Source organism: Scardinius erythrophthalmus, assembly GCF_964197995.2.
Source record: "Scardinius erythrophthalmus genome assembly, chromosome: 15".
Classification (NCBI taxonomy): Eukaryota; Metazoa; Chordata; class Actinopteri; order Cypriniformes; family Leuciscidae; genus Scardinius; species Scardinius erythrophthalmus.
The window spans coordinates 7,971,909-7,992,097 of record NC_138235.1 but is presented as its reverse complement, the minus strand read 5'-3'; the positions used below and the strand labels follow the sequence as shown (position 1 = coordinate 7,992,097).

General features: G+C 43.5%; 1 protein-coding gene across 2 annotated transcripts in view; it reads right to left on the bottom strand.

Annotated features, from left to right (window-relative positions):
- The window catches only part of slc9a8 (solute carrier family 9 member 8), a 60,940-nt gene that overhangs the window by 10,912 nt on the left and 29,839 nt on the right, over positions 1 to 20,189 (bottom strand). Inside the window, exons 9-14 of one of the 2 annotated variants that reach the window (XM_081387378.1) lie at positions 8,587 to 8,719; positions 7,297 to 7,402; positions 7,096 to 7,212; positions 6,916 to 6,998; positions 6,581 to 6,692; positions 4,830 to 5,050 (exon numbers count right to left, since the gene is read on the bottom strand). In XM_081387378.1, coding sequence (XP_081243504.1) covers positions 4,830 to 5,050; positions 6,581 to 6,692; positions 6,916 to 6,998; positions 7,096 to 7,212; positions 7,297 to 7,402; positions 8,587 to 8,719 — 772 coding nt within the window. Of the gene's footprint in view, positions 1 to 4,829; positions 5,051 to 6,580; positions 6,693 to 6,915; positions 6,999 to 7,095; positions 7,403 to 8,586; positions 8,720 to 20,189 lie in introns of both variants that reach the window. The other variant, XM_081387377.1, reaches the window with a different exon arrangement.

Here is a 20,189-nt window from a genome sequence, read left to right as displayed (position 1 = left end):
TACGAGTGCTGAACTATCTGGACGACTGGCTGATTCTAGCCCAATCTCACTCAGAGCTCGTAGAGCACAGGATCATTTTACTCGATCACCTCGAGAATCTCGGTCTCGCAGTGAACTGGGAAAAGAGCTCGCTTTTCCCCAGACAGATTATATCTTTTCTGGGAATAGAGCTGAACTCGCTGCTAATGACAGCACGCCTGTCATCTCAGCGCACACTGGACATTCGGCGCGCAGCCGGCTCGTTCCGCTGCGGCGCGATAGTCCCTCTCAAAGCTTTTCAAAGGATGCTAGGTCTGATGGCATCAGCATCTTCAGTTCTCCAGTTGGGCCTTCTGCGCATGCGCCCACTGCAGTTCTGGCTCAGAAAGAGAGTACCACGCTCAGCGTGGGCCTCCGGTCAGCTTCGCGTCAAGGTCAATCGAGCATGCATTGCAGCTTTGAAACCTTGGGAGGCAAAAGACTGGTACCAATCAGGTGTAAGCCTGGGGACTTCCTCGAGAGTGATGGTGGTGTCCACGGACGCATCCACCTCGGGATGGGGAGCGCTGCTCGAGGGCAGACCGCTTTTTGGCCTATGGTCAAAGCGGGAGAAGCTCTTACATATCAACTGCCTCGAAATGCTGGCAGTGAGTAAAGCGCTCACGCGCTTTTGTCCCCTCATACAGGGACACCACGTGCTAATACGTTCAGACAACGTCTCAGTGGTGTCCTACATAAATCGCCAGGGCGGCCTCAGGTCCCTGACTCTGTACAGGCTAACCAGGCGCCTCCTGATATGGGCCCGCAGCAACCTGCTCTCGCTGAGAGCAGCGCACGTGCCAGGGCTCCTAAACATAGGACCAGACAGACTGTCCAGGAACCAAGTTCCGACAGGAGAATGGTCTTTGCACCCACAGACAGTCCAGCTGCTGTGGAAGAAATTCGGCAGAGCGGAAGTAGACCTGTTCGCGTCTCAGGAAAACGCTCACTGTCCAGAATTTTTCTTGAAGAGCAAGGACGCGCTGACCCACGAGTGGCCTCGCCTTCCTCTCTACGCTTTTCCCCCCGTCTCCCTCCTGACTCAGGTGGTAGAACGGGTCAGGGAAGAAGGATGCTCAGTGCTGCTTGTAGCCCCACTTTGGATGAGCCAACCTTGGTTCCCAATTGTGATGCAGTTAGCGAGCACCGCCCCGTGGCCAGTGCCTCTGAGGAGGGATCTCCTCTCTCAAGCCAACGGCTCGATTTGGCATCCTCACCCAGAGCTGTGGTCCCTCCATGTGTGGGCCATCAACGGGTACCCGCTGACCTCCCACAGGGAGTGTTAAACACCATCACACAGGCCAGAGCTCCGTCTACGCGACGTCTCTATGCCTCAAAATGGTCAGTGTTCTCTAGCTGGTGCACAGCTCGTGGTGTGTCACCCCTGCATTGCGGTGTGACGGAGGTTCTTTCCTTCCTACAGGAGCTGTTGGATAAGGGCAGGGCGTTAAGAGCTTATGTGTCTCGCTCGTCTGTTTTCAGACAGACGGAGCAGCTCTTTGTTTCGTTCAGCGGGCGTTCTAAGGGACTAGCCGCTTCGAAACAGACCCTATCCAGATGGGTAGTGGACGCAATAGCGCTAGCTTACACAACCAAGGGCATGCAGTGCCCGCTGGGTGTCAAAGCGCACTCCACGAGAAGCATGGCTTCATCGTGGGCATGGTCAAGTGGGATTGCCTTGTAAGAATTTTTGTATGGCGGCAGGCTGGGCCTCTCCGTCTACATTTATAAGGTTTTACAACCTAGAGGTTCCCGCACTACAGGCTAGACTACTGTCGGTCTAGTATGGCCAAAATCTCATAACTGGCGCTGTCAGTTATGCAGCTATTGAGTATTGCAATCCTTGCTCTATGCTGCTATAAGGAAGATAGTGGCTAACCCCCCCTCTCTTCCAGGATTCCCTGTGAGTCCCCTGGGTGATTATGTACTGTATGAACTCCGGGCTGTCGCCCTTGAGTCTATGGTATCAGATCCCAGCACGCACGGCGTTTTACAGTAGGTTCCCCTAGCGTATTCTACGCAGTACGAGAGTATCTCTCGTAAGAGAACGTACTCGGTTACTAACGTAACCTCGGTTCTCTCTAAAGAGAGGAACGAGTACTGCGTATGCTGCCGTGCCTGCACGCGCTCTGGTTGCTTCGGCTATGAAAAACCAGAGATATAATGCCTGCGAGCGGTATTTATAGACCTAAGCCACGCCCGTTTCGGCGGGACGTGACGCAGAGGGCGCAAAGCGCCCTCATTGGGTCTGACGTCACTCTAGGTCTCGCTCGATAGGCTTAAGCAGTTGCCAGCAGACCAGCCAATAGGCGCGCGAGCTGCCTCGCCTATGTCTGTATGCTGCCGCAACGCGTTTTACATTAATACAAAATTAAAGGATTATTATTTGGCTTCAGTATTCTCGTGGAAAAGGATTTTCCCCTAGCGTATTCTACGCAGTACTCGTTCCTCTCTCTAGAGAGAACCGAGGTTACGTTAGTAACCGAGTACGTTTTCTCCACATGGACTCTGTGTTTTCACCTTGGTTAGCTTGTCTTCATGGTTGTTAATTTGATTCATTACTCAGTTCAGGTGTGTGTTGTGTTCAGGTGTTCATGTCTCGTTATCCTCTAACTACTTAAGTTCAGATCAGTTTGTGTTTCGTGTTGGGTCTCGTCTATGTGTAGTTGTGTTTGGATGTACCTCTTTGGATTACTCTGTTGGAGCATTAAAGCCTAACTTTCGCCGTCGATTCTTTGGTGTTTTTGTTTTCCGTCTTGTTTGTGTTTTTGTTTAAATTTTTTTTTGGTTCATCATGGACTTCCCTGCTGTCAAGCTGCTTTGCCTTGAGCAGGGAGACAGCTCCCTCGAGGAACGGGTGGTGCCGTCCTCCTGCTTGGGGCCGGTGAAGGCTTCGGAAGCAGACTAAGGAAACCACATGGATGACGCTCCACTTCAGTAGCACCTATACACCAAACTTTCCAGTCTTGTACCTAGTTATATTATGAAGACATTTACAGAGGGATTTGTGAATATATTATTCCTAGCCTGATTTATATAACCTTTTATTCCAAAAAACATGGCGAAAATCATTTTTTTAAGGCTATTGACAGTATTTTTTGATTTACAGGATAACAAAAGTAGATATCCATAAATCCCTCTGTAATTTTTTTCCCATCTAATATGTGAACACAATGAAAAAGTAATTTTTAACCTGGCTTTATCCAATACTCAGATTTCGTTTTTTTAAATCTATGCAAATTAGTGCATATTTGATTAGATATTGCCTAATTTGCATATTTAAACATTAAATTACAGAAAACTTGTAATACATTTTTTTCCTCATCTTAATGTAGGTAATCAACTGTGAAAGTTTCATGGTGATATCTGCTAGTTAAAAATTTGACCCTATTCACCTGTAGTGTCTCGCCTTAATTTGCATAAAAAAATGAAATCTCAGACAACTTGCAATGGTGTTTTTCTTAGTTATTATATAATATGGAATACATCACATATCATGTATACACTGGGAACATTTAAGAGTGATATTGATTGAATATGTATGTCGGCCTTAAAAAAATGACACAAATAATGCTTAATTTCACCTTAAAAGTTGGTATTTTGCATATATATATATATATACATAAAAAAGGCAGTGAGCCTCCATTATATCTTTGTTCTGACCTTTGACTATCGATCTAGAAACTTAATTTTCTCATCTTGATTGCCTACTTACAAAAAAACTAGGGGAAAATGGTCCAACGACTGAGCAAGATAGCTTGGGAACCAGTTTTTTTGGATTCAGCACCCTTGAAATATGTAAGGTACTGTAGGCCGGTTCCTGACTTGTACCCATAAATGCTCCTCACTTCTTATAGAAGGACATTTTTCTAAAATCTGTCTAGTCTAAACTACATAACCAGCCAGTGTTCAAAACAAGCTTGCCGTCGCTCGATTCAAAACGGTAAGCTTGTAATAATGTTTTTAACTCCAGTGGTACTGGTGGATTTCCGCTGGAAATTCGAGCATGTCTCTGCGTCATTACGTCACATCTGTACACATAAAGAAGAGTCTCGGCTAGTAGGCGATGAGTGTGAGGATGCTGGAGGTGGAGATTTATAGCCTTTTCTCACACCACTTGATATAATTAAACTTATCAATTTGATGGTGGATCCAGAAAGGTTCAAATGACAATCACCAGCGACAACTGGAGATTCACCCGAACAAACGCGAAAGACTTCGGAGAAAAAAACAGACTGCAACCGGCCCATGCGAAAACAAGGATAAATATCAGAAGGGCATTAAATGTAGTCACGCAATGCTGTTGTTAACATTAACAATTTGAGAACAAAGTATAATTTGACGTGATATAATAAGCGATTGTTAGATTTAATTGGCGCGATTTACTGCAATGCTTTTTCCCCTTAGTTGGTCAGAACAAAAGTGGATGTTACTTACTTCTTTAGATGACATTTTACGGTGAAAATTCTTATGTTGGTCATACTTCCAAAAAGTAGATGATTAAGAATGACACTGTATCCACACTGACTGACAGCCGCACATTCTCCTCATAACACCGGATTCGTCCGTGCTGTGCCGTGCCGAGGCACAACCCACATAAAGTTGATAATTCTGCGAAAAACTGCAATTGCAGATTTCGAACAGAGATGGCGACAAAGAGGAAAAACTACGGACTGCAGCTTTAAAGCAGAGGGTCTGTTCTTTCTTTGATATATTCCTGTTCATGTTCAGATATTCATACAACAAAATATTCTGAGGACCTTTGTGAAAATGATTAAAAATGCCGGCAGCGAAAGATTTAAAAGTCTCACCATTTTCTGAGTTTTGCTCAGGTTGATATCTTTTTTGTTCTTGCGCCGTGACTGGCTCTCCTCAATGTCCATGATGCGGATGAGGGGCATGGTCCCGCCCCCCAGCAGCAGGATGGTGAAGAGTACGATGACTATGGTGGTGGTGCCGATCAGCTGACGCTTCTCTATGGGCTCCAGACCCAGATGAAGACTGAGGGCGTACGGGATCGCACCCCGCAGACCTGACCATACGAGCATGGAAGACACGGGCTTAGACCGAATGCAGCTTTATGACTATATGGAACGATTGTATTTCTAACAATTTACACATTATGGTAACACTACTGACAAACTACAAAAAAAACTCAAATGTAATTTAAAATCGGGAAGAAGGAATAGTGACCAGTTGCTGTCTCTAAAATATCTCTATGTCTTATACCTTCATATCAAATTTTACTTAAAGTCCCTCTGTGGTGAAAATCAAGCTTTTAATGTTGTGTATATGTCTATGTGGTGTTTTTAATATGCTTTAAGACAAATCATGTGCAAATTCAAAAGTCCACACCATTTTCTCCTTAAAACTGCAGTGAACCAAAGACAGTCTCAAAAACACGCTTTGAAATCGCAAACTACCTTGTAACCAATCAGATCAACGTGTGATCGTCAACGAGTGGATCTCTGAGCTGAGTGAGTGAGTGGAGGCGGGGCTCATTTGCATATTCAGAGAACCACGTATACTAAATGAGGCAAGGGTGTAGAGTTATATTTAAAAACTTTTGGAAAGAACAAGTGGAAAAAAAATTTAAATATGTAATTTTGGCGATCAAAGATGAGTTTTAAGAATAAAATGATTGACCACAGGGGGACTTTAAGATGTTGCTGAATAGAAGATGTTCAATAAAAAAAGTCAATGTAATTAACGACTGCTGATTTAAAAAGTGAATGACTTAAGGCCCGTACACACCGGGACGAATATCGGCGCGCGTTATTCGCCAGCGTTTTTCAACGCGTTTTTTGTGTTCACACCCAAGTGATTTTCGCTGACGATGAGCCGAGTGAACATGCAAATTCATTCCCTGACATTAGATGGCGCTTAATGTAAAACAGAAACCACTCCATAACAGTTCTCTTTTATCAAGATTTTTGTAGTCGCTGTCGCGTTTGTCATATAGTTCTTTATGTTCCGACACCAACGAGACCAGCAGCTCTACATTCATCTTGCCTTGCATCTTCCTCGTCTTATTTCTTCCCGGCAGTGTTTAGACGCTACTCGGCATATATCTTCTTCGCCGTTACGTATGTGTGCTTGGCAAGACCGTTTTGTGTTTGAGCGCCCCCAAGTTGTGTTTTACTGTAACTTCAGAAGCTCCAGACACGTGAGCAAAAGCGCCAATCTCATTGGTCGGATAGTTTTTGACGCGGTGCGTCAAACCAAAAAAACGAACCCGAGGCGTTTTTTAAAAAATGACGCTTTTACGCGTGGCGTTTTTCGCGTCGGTGTGCACACTCACATTGGCGCCCTTTGTTTAGTCACGAGGCGTTAAACGTCGGCGAATATCGCGCGCGAAATTCGTCCCGGTGTGAACAGGCCTTTAAGAGGAAATTGGTAAAAAAAAAAAAGTGAATGTTTGAAGTATAAGTGTTGGCTGCAGTTTAAATGCTAAGATTGAAACAGAATGTTTCTCACTTCTCACTTCTAACCTTCAAATCACAAAGAAATGTATAATTTCTTTATTTTTTTATTTAATGTATAATTTACTGGGTCTTCTTACCACTGAACCACATGATGAACATCATTTTGGGGGTGATTTTATGATCTCTGAAGAAGTTGAGCATGAAGGAGAGGGGGAAGATATTCACAGCCCGACCAACAAGAATCAGAACCTGTGACAGGAAAACACTTAGTCTGAATTCTGATGGCATAAACATAATAATAATAAACCTTTTTCTTTGTTTATTATAACTCAGTTTAGATAAGACTCCACAGAACCAGTGATGTATCACGCCTTCAGCAAGCATTCATGTTTAAACAGATATTGAAGAGCAGAAAGCAGTAAAGCTCTGGGGCAAGACAAACAAAGATAACAAGCACTCTGAAGGCACATACAATACACCAGATGACAAAAGACAGCTCGAATTTATGAGGGAAACTGAAGATAGACAGGCCCAGGAACGCAAACACGCATGTTTCTGTGGAATAAAAACAGAAGAGAAGAGTAAAGTTCATGTTTACAGAAGAACTCCTCTATGAAGCGGTAGGTTTGTGATAGGCGTGCGAGGAACTGACCGCACATGAAGGCCACGGTTCGAAGAGTCTGTTGCATGAGAATCTGGGTGACGGGCGACAGGTTATGATGAGTGTAATGAGACATGACAATTCCTGAGAACAGAATGGCCATGATCCCTACAAACAGAAAGACATCAATTCTAATGGATTTTGATACTGAAATCACAACACATTTGATCATGGATCTGTTTTTAAGCTCACCAGAGAGTTTGATGCCCTCAGCAAGACCATACGGCAGATATGCAAATATAATCATCATCCCAAACTCCAGAGACGGAGTCTTCCTCAGGTCGAAGTGTTTCAGAGACTACAAACTCTCATTCAGAAATATAATCTCACAGGAATTCAGCAGAGTTCTTCAAATAAACAACTATGTGTAAACAATATAAAATCAAAAATTACATATGTTGGCCCACATACACGCAAATAAATGTAATATTATAGTAATATGTATTTTCTAATATAGGATATTATTCACTATATGTTTAGCACTCCAAGCATCTATGTACTGACCGACTAAATACAAACATACTAATAGTGTTTATTCTGATCACTTTTCCCGATTATTTTCACCAACTTGCAGATATAATAAATAAACAATGAATGCACATATTATAAGCATTATATAATAAAAACAAATTAAGTTTAATTATACAGTTTATTAATGATAAATGTATTTATTCAACTAATTAATAAAAACCACTGTCTACTCATTTTTCCCAAAAAAACAAAAGTGCCCCTATTATGTTTTTTTTTTCTAATATAATCTTTCATACAGTGTGTAATAGAGCCGGGGGGAGCAGTTGCTCATTATCATTTAAAGAGACATGCACCGAAACGGGTCGCTGTGAACAGAGCTGTTTTTGAGGAGGTAAAAAGGTGTTGCTTTACACAACCATTGAGGAATTTTAACCAAAGTATGTAACAAACTTTACAATACGACCCTAAAGAATCACACCAACTTGTGGAAAACCGAACAACACAAGACATAGCTCTGCTCTTTAGCAGATTTACTAGGATTTCATTTATACAGTGAAGATTATGCAGTGTTGTTTTACATTTGATTACTTCCTGTTGATGACTCTTCTGTTTTTTATTTGTATTATTTATTTCACAGGAATGCTGTTTGTTAAGCTCTATGCTGTTCCTAATCATCTCTAAGAGAGGGAATGGAATATGTTGCACATGTTGGTTGCCAATAAATCCATGATATTTTCTCATTGCTACATCTTTTTATACTTAAAATACATTGTTGTCAAGAATAGTATTAGAGAGGTTTAGAGCAACTCATGATTCTTCGAACAAACTATTTTCAGACACTTTGAGTAATGAGGGGGTGTGCAATGTATATTATTAGAAATTTAAAGTTTTTTTTATCTTTTTTTTTACCTTGGATGCATGTAAACCTATTGTAGGAGACTCCAAAACCAAATTAGGAAACTTTAAAATAGCATAATAGGGGCACTTTAAAACACAAACTCACAAGGATACAATAGCAGAGATGAGACCAGTGAGTGTGCCCAAGGCGGCCGACCCAAAGAACATCTTCAGGAAGTAGCCAAGCGCCTGCATGAAGGTTTCCCAGCCCGTCGAGACATCCGAATCAGCAAAACCCTCCGCTGTGCTGAAATACCAACAACAACACACACATCAACACTGCTCACATCTGCTAACTCAATAAAGAGTGACAATCAAACCAGAATATGAATGCATTGTGTTTAATGTTTAAAATCAAGGCCTGCATCATGTACATCCAATACAATATTTAATATTTGCAAGGTACCAGAAAAATAACTAGGATTTTTGTAAATATTTTTAAGGGCAAACTATTAACTAAATCATGTGTATCGTATCTGATTATTTCTGTTCATCATGCACACTGATCTCCTAACCTTAAACAAACAGCTTCAATTTGGTCAGCAGGGGGCAGTAAAGTCACATTCAGATCCCTTATTTATTGTACAGTAGTGGCCATAAGTGATGTTCGGCCTAGGAAAATTGACATCTTCACCCTTTAATGAAATATTATTTAAAAAATGTATAAAGATGTTGTCAACATATTGCATAGTTGTGCTTGGAGTCAATTGTTTTATTTGTGAAAACATGCCAACATCATTTTTTATGAACACATGCAAACACAAGAGAACCAACAAAATATTAATAACTGATTATGATCATACATGTATGTTTTTTTTTCTCATACGTTGATGGTTTAATCAAACTTATAGGGTCAATAAAAACAAATATCCCCTCCGGACATCACTTTTGGCCACTACTGTACATACCTGGACGAGACTTGCATCCAAGATTAATTTAACCACCACGAACAATGCATACTACACAAAACTTGAACACTAAAGTGATTCAGTGACTGAGCCACAGATAAGCTGCTAACACTTAAAACAAACTGTTGTATGTAGGCTACCTGAGCATCCGAAAACAAATGGACTTAAAAGTGATGTGTGCATGCTTTCATTCAGTTGTCTCTGCTCATTTAACTGATAGGTTAACATATGGTGGGTAGCAGGGTTTTTTTTTAATGGAATAATCGACTTATCCATATTTTCTTTGGTGTTTGATAACTAACTTGACATTATGAGCTAGCCCAGTGGCTTCCAAACTTTTTCTGTCGAGCCGAAAATATTTTTTGTATACACAAATATTTTCAAGCCTCAATATTTTGAGGCACACAACCCTGTGGTCTCTCTTTATTAGCGGCTAGAGTCTGGTGTAGACACGTTGTTTTGGTATTTGTGAATTTTACGTAGGTTCTTCTTCTACTTTACATTGTCCTGGCACTGGCAGTCCTTTCACAAACTTGTCCATGCTTAACGCAGAACAATGCATCTTTCATCCATATTTTTCCATGGCTCCCTGTAATACTACATTCTGATTCTTCGATCGTGCCAACAACCGCTACAGCTGATTACAGACCTCTCAAACAAGTACAGCGGGTCATTTTGAGGTAATAATGCCAAATTAATATTTTGTGTTCAATTATTTACTTGTGTCAAGTAGCCACTACATAATTACGCAGTGGAGTCTTGTATCACACTGAAGAGGTTTCTTTGCATAACAATATGCTGACTGTACACTATCCCTTATTCTTGCTGTGCCCCCCTTTTTAAAACGCTGCGCCTCCCAGTTTGGGAACCACTGAGCTAACCTAATGATGCAGATCAAGGTTTTGGCAATGCCCCTCTAAAGGGTTAGTTCACCCAAAAATTGAAATTCTTTCATCAATTACTCTCTTTCATGTCGTGACAACCCCAACAAGTCTTTCGTTCATCTTTGGAACACAAATGAAGATATTTTTAATGATATCTGTGATATTTCTGTCCCTACACTGGCAGTCCTACTACTTTGACGCTTCAAAAAGTTTATAAAAAGATTGTTAAACTAATCCATATGAATTTAGCGGTTTCCATATTTTCTGAAGGGACTCGATCACTTTATGACGAAACTATTGAATTTAGGCTTTTATTCACATATAAACATTGATCAGCGAACATAAACAGAAGCTCAACTGAACCTGCTTGACGCGCAAAAATGAACCTCATTGGTTCTTGCAGAAGCTCAAACGTGCTGCTAAACACGAGAATGAATCTCATTGGTTCTTGCAGAAGCTCAAACGTGCTGCGTAACACCAGAATGAATCTCATTGGTTCTTGCTGAAGCTCAAACATGCTGCGTAACACCAGAATGAATCTCATTGGTTCTTGCAGAAGCTCAAACGTGCTGCGTAACACGAGAATGAACCCCATTGGTTCTCGCTGAAGCTCAAAGGTGCTGCTTAACACGAGAATGAATCTCATTGGTTCTTGGAGAAGCTCAAACGTGCTGCATAACACCAGAATGAATCTCATTGGTTCTTGCAGAAGCTCAAACGTGCTGCGTAACACCAGAATGAATCATATTGGTTCTTGCAGAAGCTCAAACGTGCTGCGTAACACCAGAATGAATCATATTGGTTCTTGCAGAAGCTCAAACGTGCTGCGTAACACCAGAATGAATCTCATTGGTTCTTGCAGAAGCTCAAACGTGCTGCGTAACACGAGAATGAACCTCATTGGTTCTCGCTGAAGCTCAAAGGTGCTGCGTAACACGAGAATGAATCTCATTGGTTCTTGCAGAAGCTCAAACGTGCTGCGTAACACGAGAATGAACCCCATTGGTTCTCGCTGAAGCTCAAAGGTGCTGCGTAACACGAGAATGAACCCCATTGGTTCTCGCTGAAGCTCAAACGTGCTGCGTAACACGAGAATGAACCTCATTGGTTCTCGCTGAAGCTCAAAGGTGCTGCGTAACACCAGAATGAACCTCATTGGTTCTTGCAGAAGCTCAAACGTGCTGCGTAACACCAGAATGAATCTCATTGGTTCTTGCAGAAGCTCAAACGTGCTGCGTAACACGAGAATGAACCTCATTGGTTCTCGCTGAAGCTCAAAGGTGCTGCGTAACACCAGAATGAACCTCATTGGTTCTTGCAGAAGCTCAAACGTGCTGCGTAACACGAGAATGAACCCCATTGGTTCTCGCTGAAGCTCAAAGGTGCTGCGTAACACGAGAATGAACCCCATTGGTTCTCGCTGAAGCTCAAACGTGCTGCATAACACAAGAATGAATCTCATTGGTTCTTGCAGAAGCTCAAACGTGCTGCATAACACGAGAATGAACCCCATTGGTTCTCGCTGAAGCTCAAACGTGCTGCGTAACACGAGAATGAATTTCATTGGTTCTTGCAGAAGCTCAAACGTGCTGCGTAACACCAGAATGAACCTCATTGGTTCTTGCAGAAGCTCAAACGTGCTGCATAACACCAGAATGAATCACATTGGTTCTTGCAGAAGCTCAAACGTGCTGCGTAACACGAGAATGAACCCCATTGGTTCTCGCTGAAGCTCAAAGGTGCTGCGTAACACGAGAATGAATCTCATTGGTTCTTGCAGAAGCTCAAACGTGCTGCGTAACACGAGAATGAATCTCATTGGTTCTTGCAGAAGCTCAAACGTGCTGCATAACACCAGAATGAATCTCATTGGTTCTTGCAGAAGCTCAAACGTGCTGCGTAACACGAGAATGAATTTCATTGGTTCTTGCAGAAGCTCAAACGTGCTGCGTAACACGAGAATGAACCTCATTGGTTCTTGCTGAAGCTCAAACGTGCTGCGTAACACCAGAATGAACCCCATTGGTTCTTGCAGAAGCTCAAACGTGCTGCGTAACACCAGAATGAACCTCATTGGTTCTTGTAGAAGCTCAAACGTGCTGCGTAACACGAGAATGAACCTCATTGGTTCTTGTAGAAGCTCAAACGTGCTGCGTAACACGAGAATGAACCTCATTGGTTCTCGCTAAAGCTCAAAGGTGCTGCGTAACACGAGAATGAATCTCATTGGTTCTTGCAGAAGCTCAAACGTGCTGCATAACACCAGAATGAAACTCATTGGTTCTTGCAGAAGCTCAAACGTGCTGCATAACACCAGAATGAATCACATTGGTTCTTGCAGAAGCTCAAACGTGCTGCGTAACACGAGAATGAACCCCATTGGTTCTCGCTGAAGCTCAAAGGTGCTGCGTAACACGAGAATGAATCTCATTGGTTCTTGCAGAAGCTCAAACGTGCTGCGTAACACGAGAATGAATCTCATTGGTTCTTGCAGAAGCTCAAACGTGCTGCATAAAACCAGAATGAATCTCATTGGTTCTTGCAGAAGCTCAAACGTGCTGCGTAACACGAGAATGAATTTCATTGGTTCTTGCAGAAGCTCAAACGTGCTGCGTAACACGAGAATGAACCTCATTGGTTCTTGCTGAAGCTCAAACGTGCTGCGTAACACCAGAATGAACCTCATTGGTTCTTGTAGAAGCTCAAACGTGCTGCGTAACACGAGAATGAACCTCATTGGTTCTTGCTGAAGCTCAAACGTGCTGCGTAACACAAGAATGAACCTCATTGGTTCTTGTAGAAGCTCAAACGTGCTGCGTAACACAAGAATGAACCTCATTGGTTCTTGTAGAAGCTCAAACGTGCTGCGTAACACGAGAATGAATCTCATTGGTTCTTGCTGAAGCTCAAACGTGCTGCGTAACACAAGAATGAACCTCATTGGTTCTTGGAGAAGCTCAAACGTGCTGCGTAACACGAGAATGAACCTCATTGGTTCTTGCAGAAGCTCAAACGTGCTGCGTAACACGAGAATGAATCTCATTGGTTCTTGCTGAAGCTCAAACGTGCTGCGTAACACAAGAATGAACCTCATTGGTTCTTGGAGAAGCTCAAACGTGCTGCGTAACACGAGAATGAACCTCATTGGTTCTTGCTGAAGCTCAAACGTGCTGCGTAACACAAGAATGAACCTCATTGGTTCTTGCTGAAGCTCAAACGTGCTGCGTAACACAAGAATGAACCTCATTGGTTCTTGTAGAAGCTCAAACGTGCTGCGTAACACAAGAATGAACCTCATTGGTTCTTACTGAAGCTCAAACGTGCTGAGTAACACGAGAATGAACCTCATTGGTTCTTGTAGAAGCTCAAACGTGCTGCGTAACACAAGAATGAACCTCATTGGTTCTTGTAGAAGCTCAAACGTGCTGCGTAACACAAGAATGAACCTCATTGGTTCTTGTAGAAGCTCAAACGTGCTGCGTAACACAAGAATGAACCTCATTGGTTCTTGTAGAAGCTCAAACGTGCTGCGTAACACGAGAATGAACCTCATTGGTTCTTGTAGAAGCTCAAACGTGCTGCGTAACACGAGAATGAACCTCATTGGTTCTTGTAGAAGCTCAAACGTGCTGCGTAACACAAGAATGAACCTCATTGGTTCTTGTAGAAGCTCAAACGTGCTGCGTAACACAAGAATGAACCTCATTGGTTCTTGCAGAAGCTCAAACGTGCCACGTAACACCAGAATGAATCTCATTGGTTCTTGCAGAAGCTCAAACGTGCTGCGTAACACGAGAATGAACCTCATTGGTTCTTGCTGAAGCTCAAACGTGCTGCGTAACACAAGAATGAACCTCATTGGTTCTTGTAGAAGCTCAAACGTGCTGCGTAACACGAGAATGAACCTCATTGGTTCTTGCAGAAGCTCAAACGTGCCGCGTAACACCAGAATGAATCTCATTGGTTCTTGCTGAAGCTCAAACGTGCTGCGTAACACTAGAATGAACCCCATTGGTTCTCACTGAAGCACAGTCGTGCTGTGTAACACGAGAATGAATCACATTGGTTCTTGCAGAAGCTCAAACGTGCTGTGTAACACGAGAATGAACCCCATTGGTTCTTGCTGAAGCTCAAACGTGCTGCGTAACACGAGAATGAACCCCATTGGTTCTCGCTGAAGCTCAAAGGTGCTGCGTAACACGAGAATGAATCTCATTGGTTCTTGCAGAAGCTCAAACGTGCTGCTTAACACCAGAATGAACCTCATTGGTTCTTGCAGAAGCTCAAACGTGCTGCGTAACACGAGAATGAACCCCATTGGTTCTCGCTGAAGCTCAAAGGTGCTGCGTAACACGAGAATGAACCCCATTGGTTCTCGCTGAAGCTCAAACGTGCTGCATAACACAAGAATGAATCTCATTGGTTCTTGCAGAAGCTCAAACGTGCTGCATAACACGAGAATGAACCCCATTGGTTCTCGCTGAAGCTCAAACGTGCTGCGTAACACGAGAATGAATTTCATTGGTTCTTGCAGAAGCTCAAACGTGCTGCGTAACACCAGAATGAACCTCATTGGTTCTTGCAGAAGCTCAAACGTGCTGCATAACACCAGAATGAATCACATTGGTTCTTGCAGAAGCTCAAACGTGCTGCGTAACACGAGAATGAACCCCATTGGTTCTCGCTGAAGCTCAAAGGTGCTGCGTAACACGAGAATGAATCTCATTGGTTCTTGCAGAAGCTCAAACGTGCTGCGTAACACGAGAATGAATCTCATTGGTTCTTGCAGAAGCTCAAACGTGCTGCATAACACCAGAATGAATCTCATTGGTTCTTGCAGAAGCTCAAACGTGCTGCGTAACACGAGAATGAATTTCATTGGTTCTTGCAGAAGCTCAAACGTGCTGCGTAACACGAGAATGAACCTCATTGGTTCTTGCTGAAGCTCAAACGTGCTGCGTAACACCAGAATGAACCTCATTGGTTCTTGCAGAAGCTCAAACGTGCTGCGTAACACCAGAATGAACCTCATTGGTTCTTGTAGAAGCTCAAACGTGCTGCGTAACACGAGAATGAACCTCATTGGTTCTTGTAGAAGCTCAAACGTGCTGCGTAACACGAGAATGAACCTCATTGGTTCTCGCTAAAGCTCAAAGGTGCTGCGTAACACGAGAATGAATCTCATTGGTTCTTGCAGAAGCTCAAACGTGCTGCATAACACCAGAATGAAACTCATTGGTTCTTGCAGAAGCTCAAACGTGCTGCATAACACCAGAATGAATCACATTGGTTCTTGCAGAAGCTCAAACGTGCTGCGTAACACGAGAATGAACCCCATTGGTTCTCGCTGAAGCTCAAAGGTGCTGCGTAACACGAGAATGAATCTCATTGGTTCTTGCAGAAGCTCAAACGTGCTGCGTAACACGAGAATGAATCTCATTGGTTCTTGCAGAAGCTCAAACGTGCTGCATAACACCAGAATGAATCTCATTGGTTCTTGCAGAAGCTCAAACGTGCTGCGTAACACGAGAATGAATTTCATTGGTTCTTGCAGAAGCTCAAACGTGCTGCGTAACACGAGAATGAACCTCATTGGTTCTTGCTGAAGCTCAAACGTGCTGCGTAACACCAGAATGAACCTCATTGGTTCTTGCAGAAGCTCAAACGTGCTGCGTAACACCAGAATGAACCTCATTGGTTCTTGTAGAAGCTCAAACGTGCTGCGTAACACGAGAATGAACCTCATTGGTTCTTGCTGAAGCTCAAACGTGCTGCGTAACACAAGAATGAACCTCATTGGTTCTTGTAGAAGCTCAAACGTGCTGCGTAACACAAGAATGAACCTCATTGGTTCTTGTAGAAGCTCAAACGTGCTGCGTAACACGAGAATGAATCTCATTGGTTCTTGCTGAAGCTCAAACGTGCTGCGTAACACAAGAATGAACCTCATTGGTTCTTGGAGAAGCTCAAACGTGCTGCGTAACACGAGAATGAACCTCATTGGTTCTTGCAGAAGCTCAAACGTGCTGCGTAACACGAGAATGAATCTCATTGGTTCTTGCTGAAGCTCAAACGTGCTGCGTAACACAAGAATGAACCTCATTGGTTCTTGGAGAAGCTCAAACGTGCTGCGTAACACGAGAATGAACCTCATTGGTTCTTGCTGAAGCTCAAACGTGCTGCGTAACACAAGAATGAACCTCATTGGTTCTTGCTGAAGCTCAAACGTGCTGCGTAACACAAGAATGAACCTCATTGGTTCTTGTAGAAGCTCAAACGTGCTGCGTAACACAAGAATGAACCTCATTGGTTCTTACTGAAGCTCAAACGTGCTGAGTAACACGAGAATGAACCTCATTGGTTCTTGTAGAAGCTCAAACGTGCTGCGTAACACAAGAATGAACCTCATTGGTTCTTGTAGAAGCTCAAACGTGCTGCGTAACACAAGAATGAACCTCATTGGTTCTTGTAGAAGCTCAAACGTGCTGCGTAACACAAGAATGAACCTCATTGGTTCTTGTAGAAGCTCAAACGTGCTGCGTAACACGAGAATGAACCTCATTGGTTCTTGTAGAAGCTCAAACGTGCTGCGTAACACGAGAATGAACCTCATTGGTTCTTGTAGAAGCTCAAACGTGCTGCGTAACACAAGAATGAACCTCATTGGTTCTTGTAGAAGCTCAAACGTGCTGCGTAACACAAGAATGAACCTCATTGGTTCTTGCAGAAGCTCAAACGTGCCACGTAACACCAGAATGAATCTCATTGGTTCTTGCAGAAGCTCAAACGTGCTGCGTAACACGAGAATGAACCTCATTGGTTCTTGCTGAAGCTCAAACGTGCTGCGTAACACAAGAATGAACCTCATTGGTTCTTGTAGAAGCTCAAACGTGCTGCGTAACACGAGAATGAACCTCATTGGTTCTTGCAGAAGCTCAAACGTGCCGCGTAACACCAGAATGAATCTCATTGGTTCTTGCTGAAGCTCAAACGTGCTGCGTAACACTAGAATGAACCCCATTGGTTCTCACTGAAGCACAGTCGTGCTGTGTAACACGAGAATGAATCACATTGGTTCTTGCAGAAGCTCAAACGTGCTGTGTAACACGAGAATGAACCCCATTGGTTCTTGCTGAAGCTCAAACGTGCTGCGTAACACTAGAATGAACCCCATTGGTTCTCGCTGACGCACAAACGTGCTGCGTAACACCAGAATGAATCTCATTGGTTCTTGCAGAAGCTCAAACGTGCTGCGTAACACTAGAATGAACCCCATTGGTTCTTGCTGAAGCTCAAACGTGCTGCGTAACACCAGTATGAACCCCATTGGTTCTTGCTGAAGCTCAAACGTGCTGCGTAACACTAGAATGAACCCCATTGGTTCTCGCTGAAGCATAAACGTGCTGCGTAAAACGAGAATGGACCCCATTGGTTCTTGCAGAAGCTCAAACGTGCTGCGTAACACGAGAATGAACCCCATTGGTTCTTGCTGAAGCTCAAACGTGCTGCGTAACACTAGAATGAACCCCATTGGTTCTCGCTGAAGCACAAACGTGCTGCGTAACACCAGAATGAATCTCATTGGTTCTTGCTGAAGCTCAAACGTGCTGCGTAACACCAGAATGAATCACATTGGTTCTTGCAGAAGCTCAAACGTGCTGCGTAACACGAGAATGAACCTCATTGGTTCTTGCTGAAGCTCAAACGTGCTGCGTAACACAAGAATGAACCTCATTGGTTCTTGTAGAAGCTCAAACGTGCTGCGTAACACAAGAATGAACCTCATTGGTTTTTGTAGAAGCTCAAACGTGCTGCGTAACACGAGAATGAACCTCATTGGTTCTTACTGAAGCTCAAACGTGCTGAGTAACACGAGAATGAAACTCATTGGTTCTTGTAGAAGCTCAAACGTGCTGCGTAACACGAGAATGAACCTCATTGGTTCTTGTAGAAGCTCAAACGTGCTGCGTAACACAAGAATGAACCTCATTGGTTCTTGTAGAAGCTCAAACGTGCTGCGTAACACAAGAATGAACCTCATTGGTTCTTGTAGAAGCTCAAACGTGCTGCGTAACACGAGAATGAACCTCATTGGTTCTTGTAGAAGCTCAAACGTGCTGCGTAACACGAGAATGAACCTCATTGGTTCTTGTAGAAGCTCAAACGTGCTGCGTAACACAAGAATGAACCTCATTGGTTCTTGTAGAAGCTCAAACGTGCTGCGTAACACAAGAATGAACCTCATTGGTTCTTGCAGAAGCTCAAACGTGCCGCGTAACACCAGAATGAATCTCATTGGTTCTTGCTGAAGCTCAAACGTGCTGCGTAACACGAGAATGAACCTCATTGGTTCTTGTAGAAGCTCAAACGTGCTGCGTAACACGAGAATGAACCTCATTGGTTCTTGCAGAAGCTCAAACGTGCCGCGTAACACCAGAATGAATCTCATTGGTTCTTGCTGAAGCTCAAACGTGCTGCGTAACACTAGAATGAACCCCATTGGTTCTCACTGAAGCACAGTCGTGCTGTGTAACACGAGAATGAATCACATTGGTTCTTGCAGAAGCTCAAACGTGCTGTGTAACACGAGAATGAACCCCATTGGTTCTTGCTGAAGCTCAAACGTGCTGCGTAACACTAGAATGAACCCCATTGGTTCTCGCTGACGCACAAACGTGCTGCGTAACACCAGAATGAATCTCATTGGTTCTTGCAGAAGCTCAAACGTGCTGCGTAACACTAGAATGAACCCCATTGGTTCTTGCTGAAGCTCAAACGTGCTGCGTAACACCAGAATGAACCCCATTGGTTCTTGCTGAAGCTCAAACGTGCTGCGTAACACTAGAATGAACCCCATTGGTTCTCGCTGAAGCATAAACGTGCTGCGTAACACGAGAATGGACCCCATTGGTTCTTGCAGAAGCTCAAACGTGCTGCGTAACACGAGAATGAACCCCATTGGTTCTTGCTGAAGCTCAAACGTGCTGCGTAACACTAGAATGAACCCCATTGGTTCTCGCTGAAGCACAAACGTGCTGCGTAACACCAGAATGAATCTCATTGGTTCTTGCTGAAGCTCAAACGTGCTGCGTAACACCAGAATGAATCACATTGGTTCTTGCAGAAGCTCAAACGTGCTGCGTAACACAAGAATGAACCTCATTGGTTCTTGCAGAAGCTCAAACGTGCTGCCTAACACCAGAATGAATCTCATTGGTTCTTGCTGAAGCTCAAACGTGCTGCGTAACACAAGAATGAACCTCATTGGTTCTTGCTGAAGCTCAAACGTGCTGCGTAACATGAGAATGAACCACATTGGTTCTTGCAGAAGCTCAAACGTGCTGCGTAACACCAGAATGAATCACATTGGTTTCTTGCTGAAGCTCAAACGTGCTGCGTAGCATGAGAATGAACCTCATTGGTTCTTGCAGAAGCTCAAACGTGCTGCGTAACACGAGAATGAACCTCATTGGTTCTTGCTGAAGCTCAAATGTGCTGCGTAACACAAGAATGAACCTCATTGGTTCTTGCAGAAGCTCAAACGTGCTGCGTAACACGAGAATGAACCTCATTGGTTCTTGCTGAAGCTCAAACGTGCTGCGTAACACAAGAATGAACCTCATTGGTTCTTGTAGAAGCTCAAACGTGCTGCGTAACACCAGAATGAATCTCATTGGTTCTTGCAGAAGCTCAAACGTGCTGCATAACACCAGAATGAATCTCATTGGTTCTTGCAGAAGCTCAAACGTGCTGCGTAACACCAGAATGAATCTCATTGGTTCTTGCAGAAGCTAAAACGTGCTGCGTAACACCAGAATTAATCTCATTGGTTCTTGCAGAAGCTCAAACGTGCCGCGTAACACCAGAATGAATCTCATTGGTTCTTGCAGAAGCTCAAACGTGCTGCGTAACACGAGAATGAACC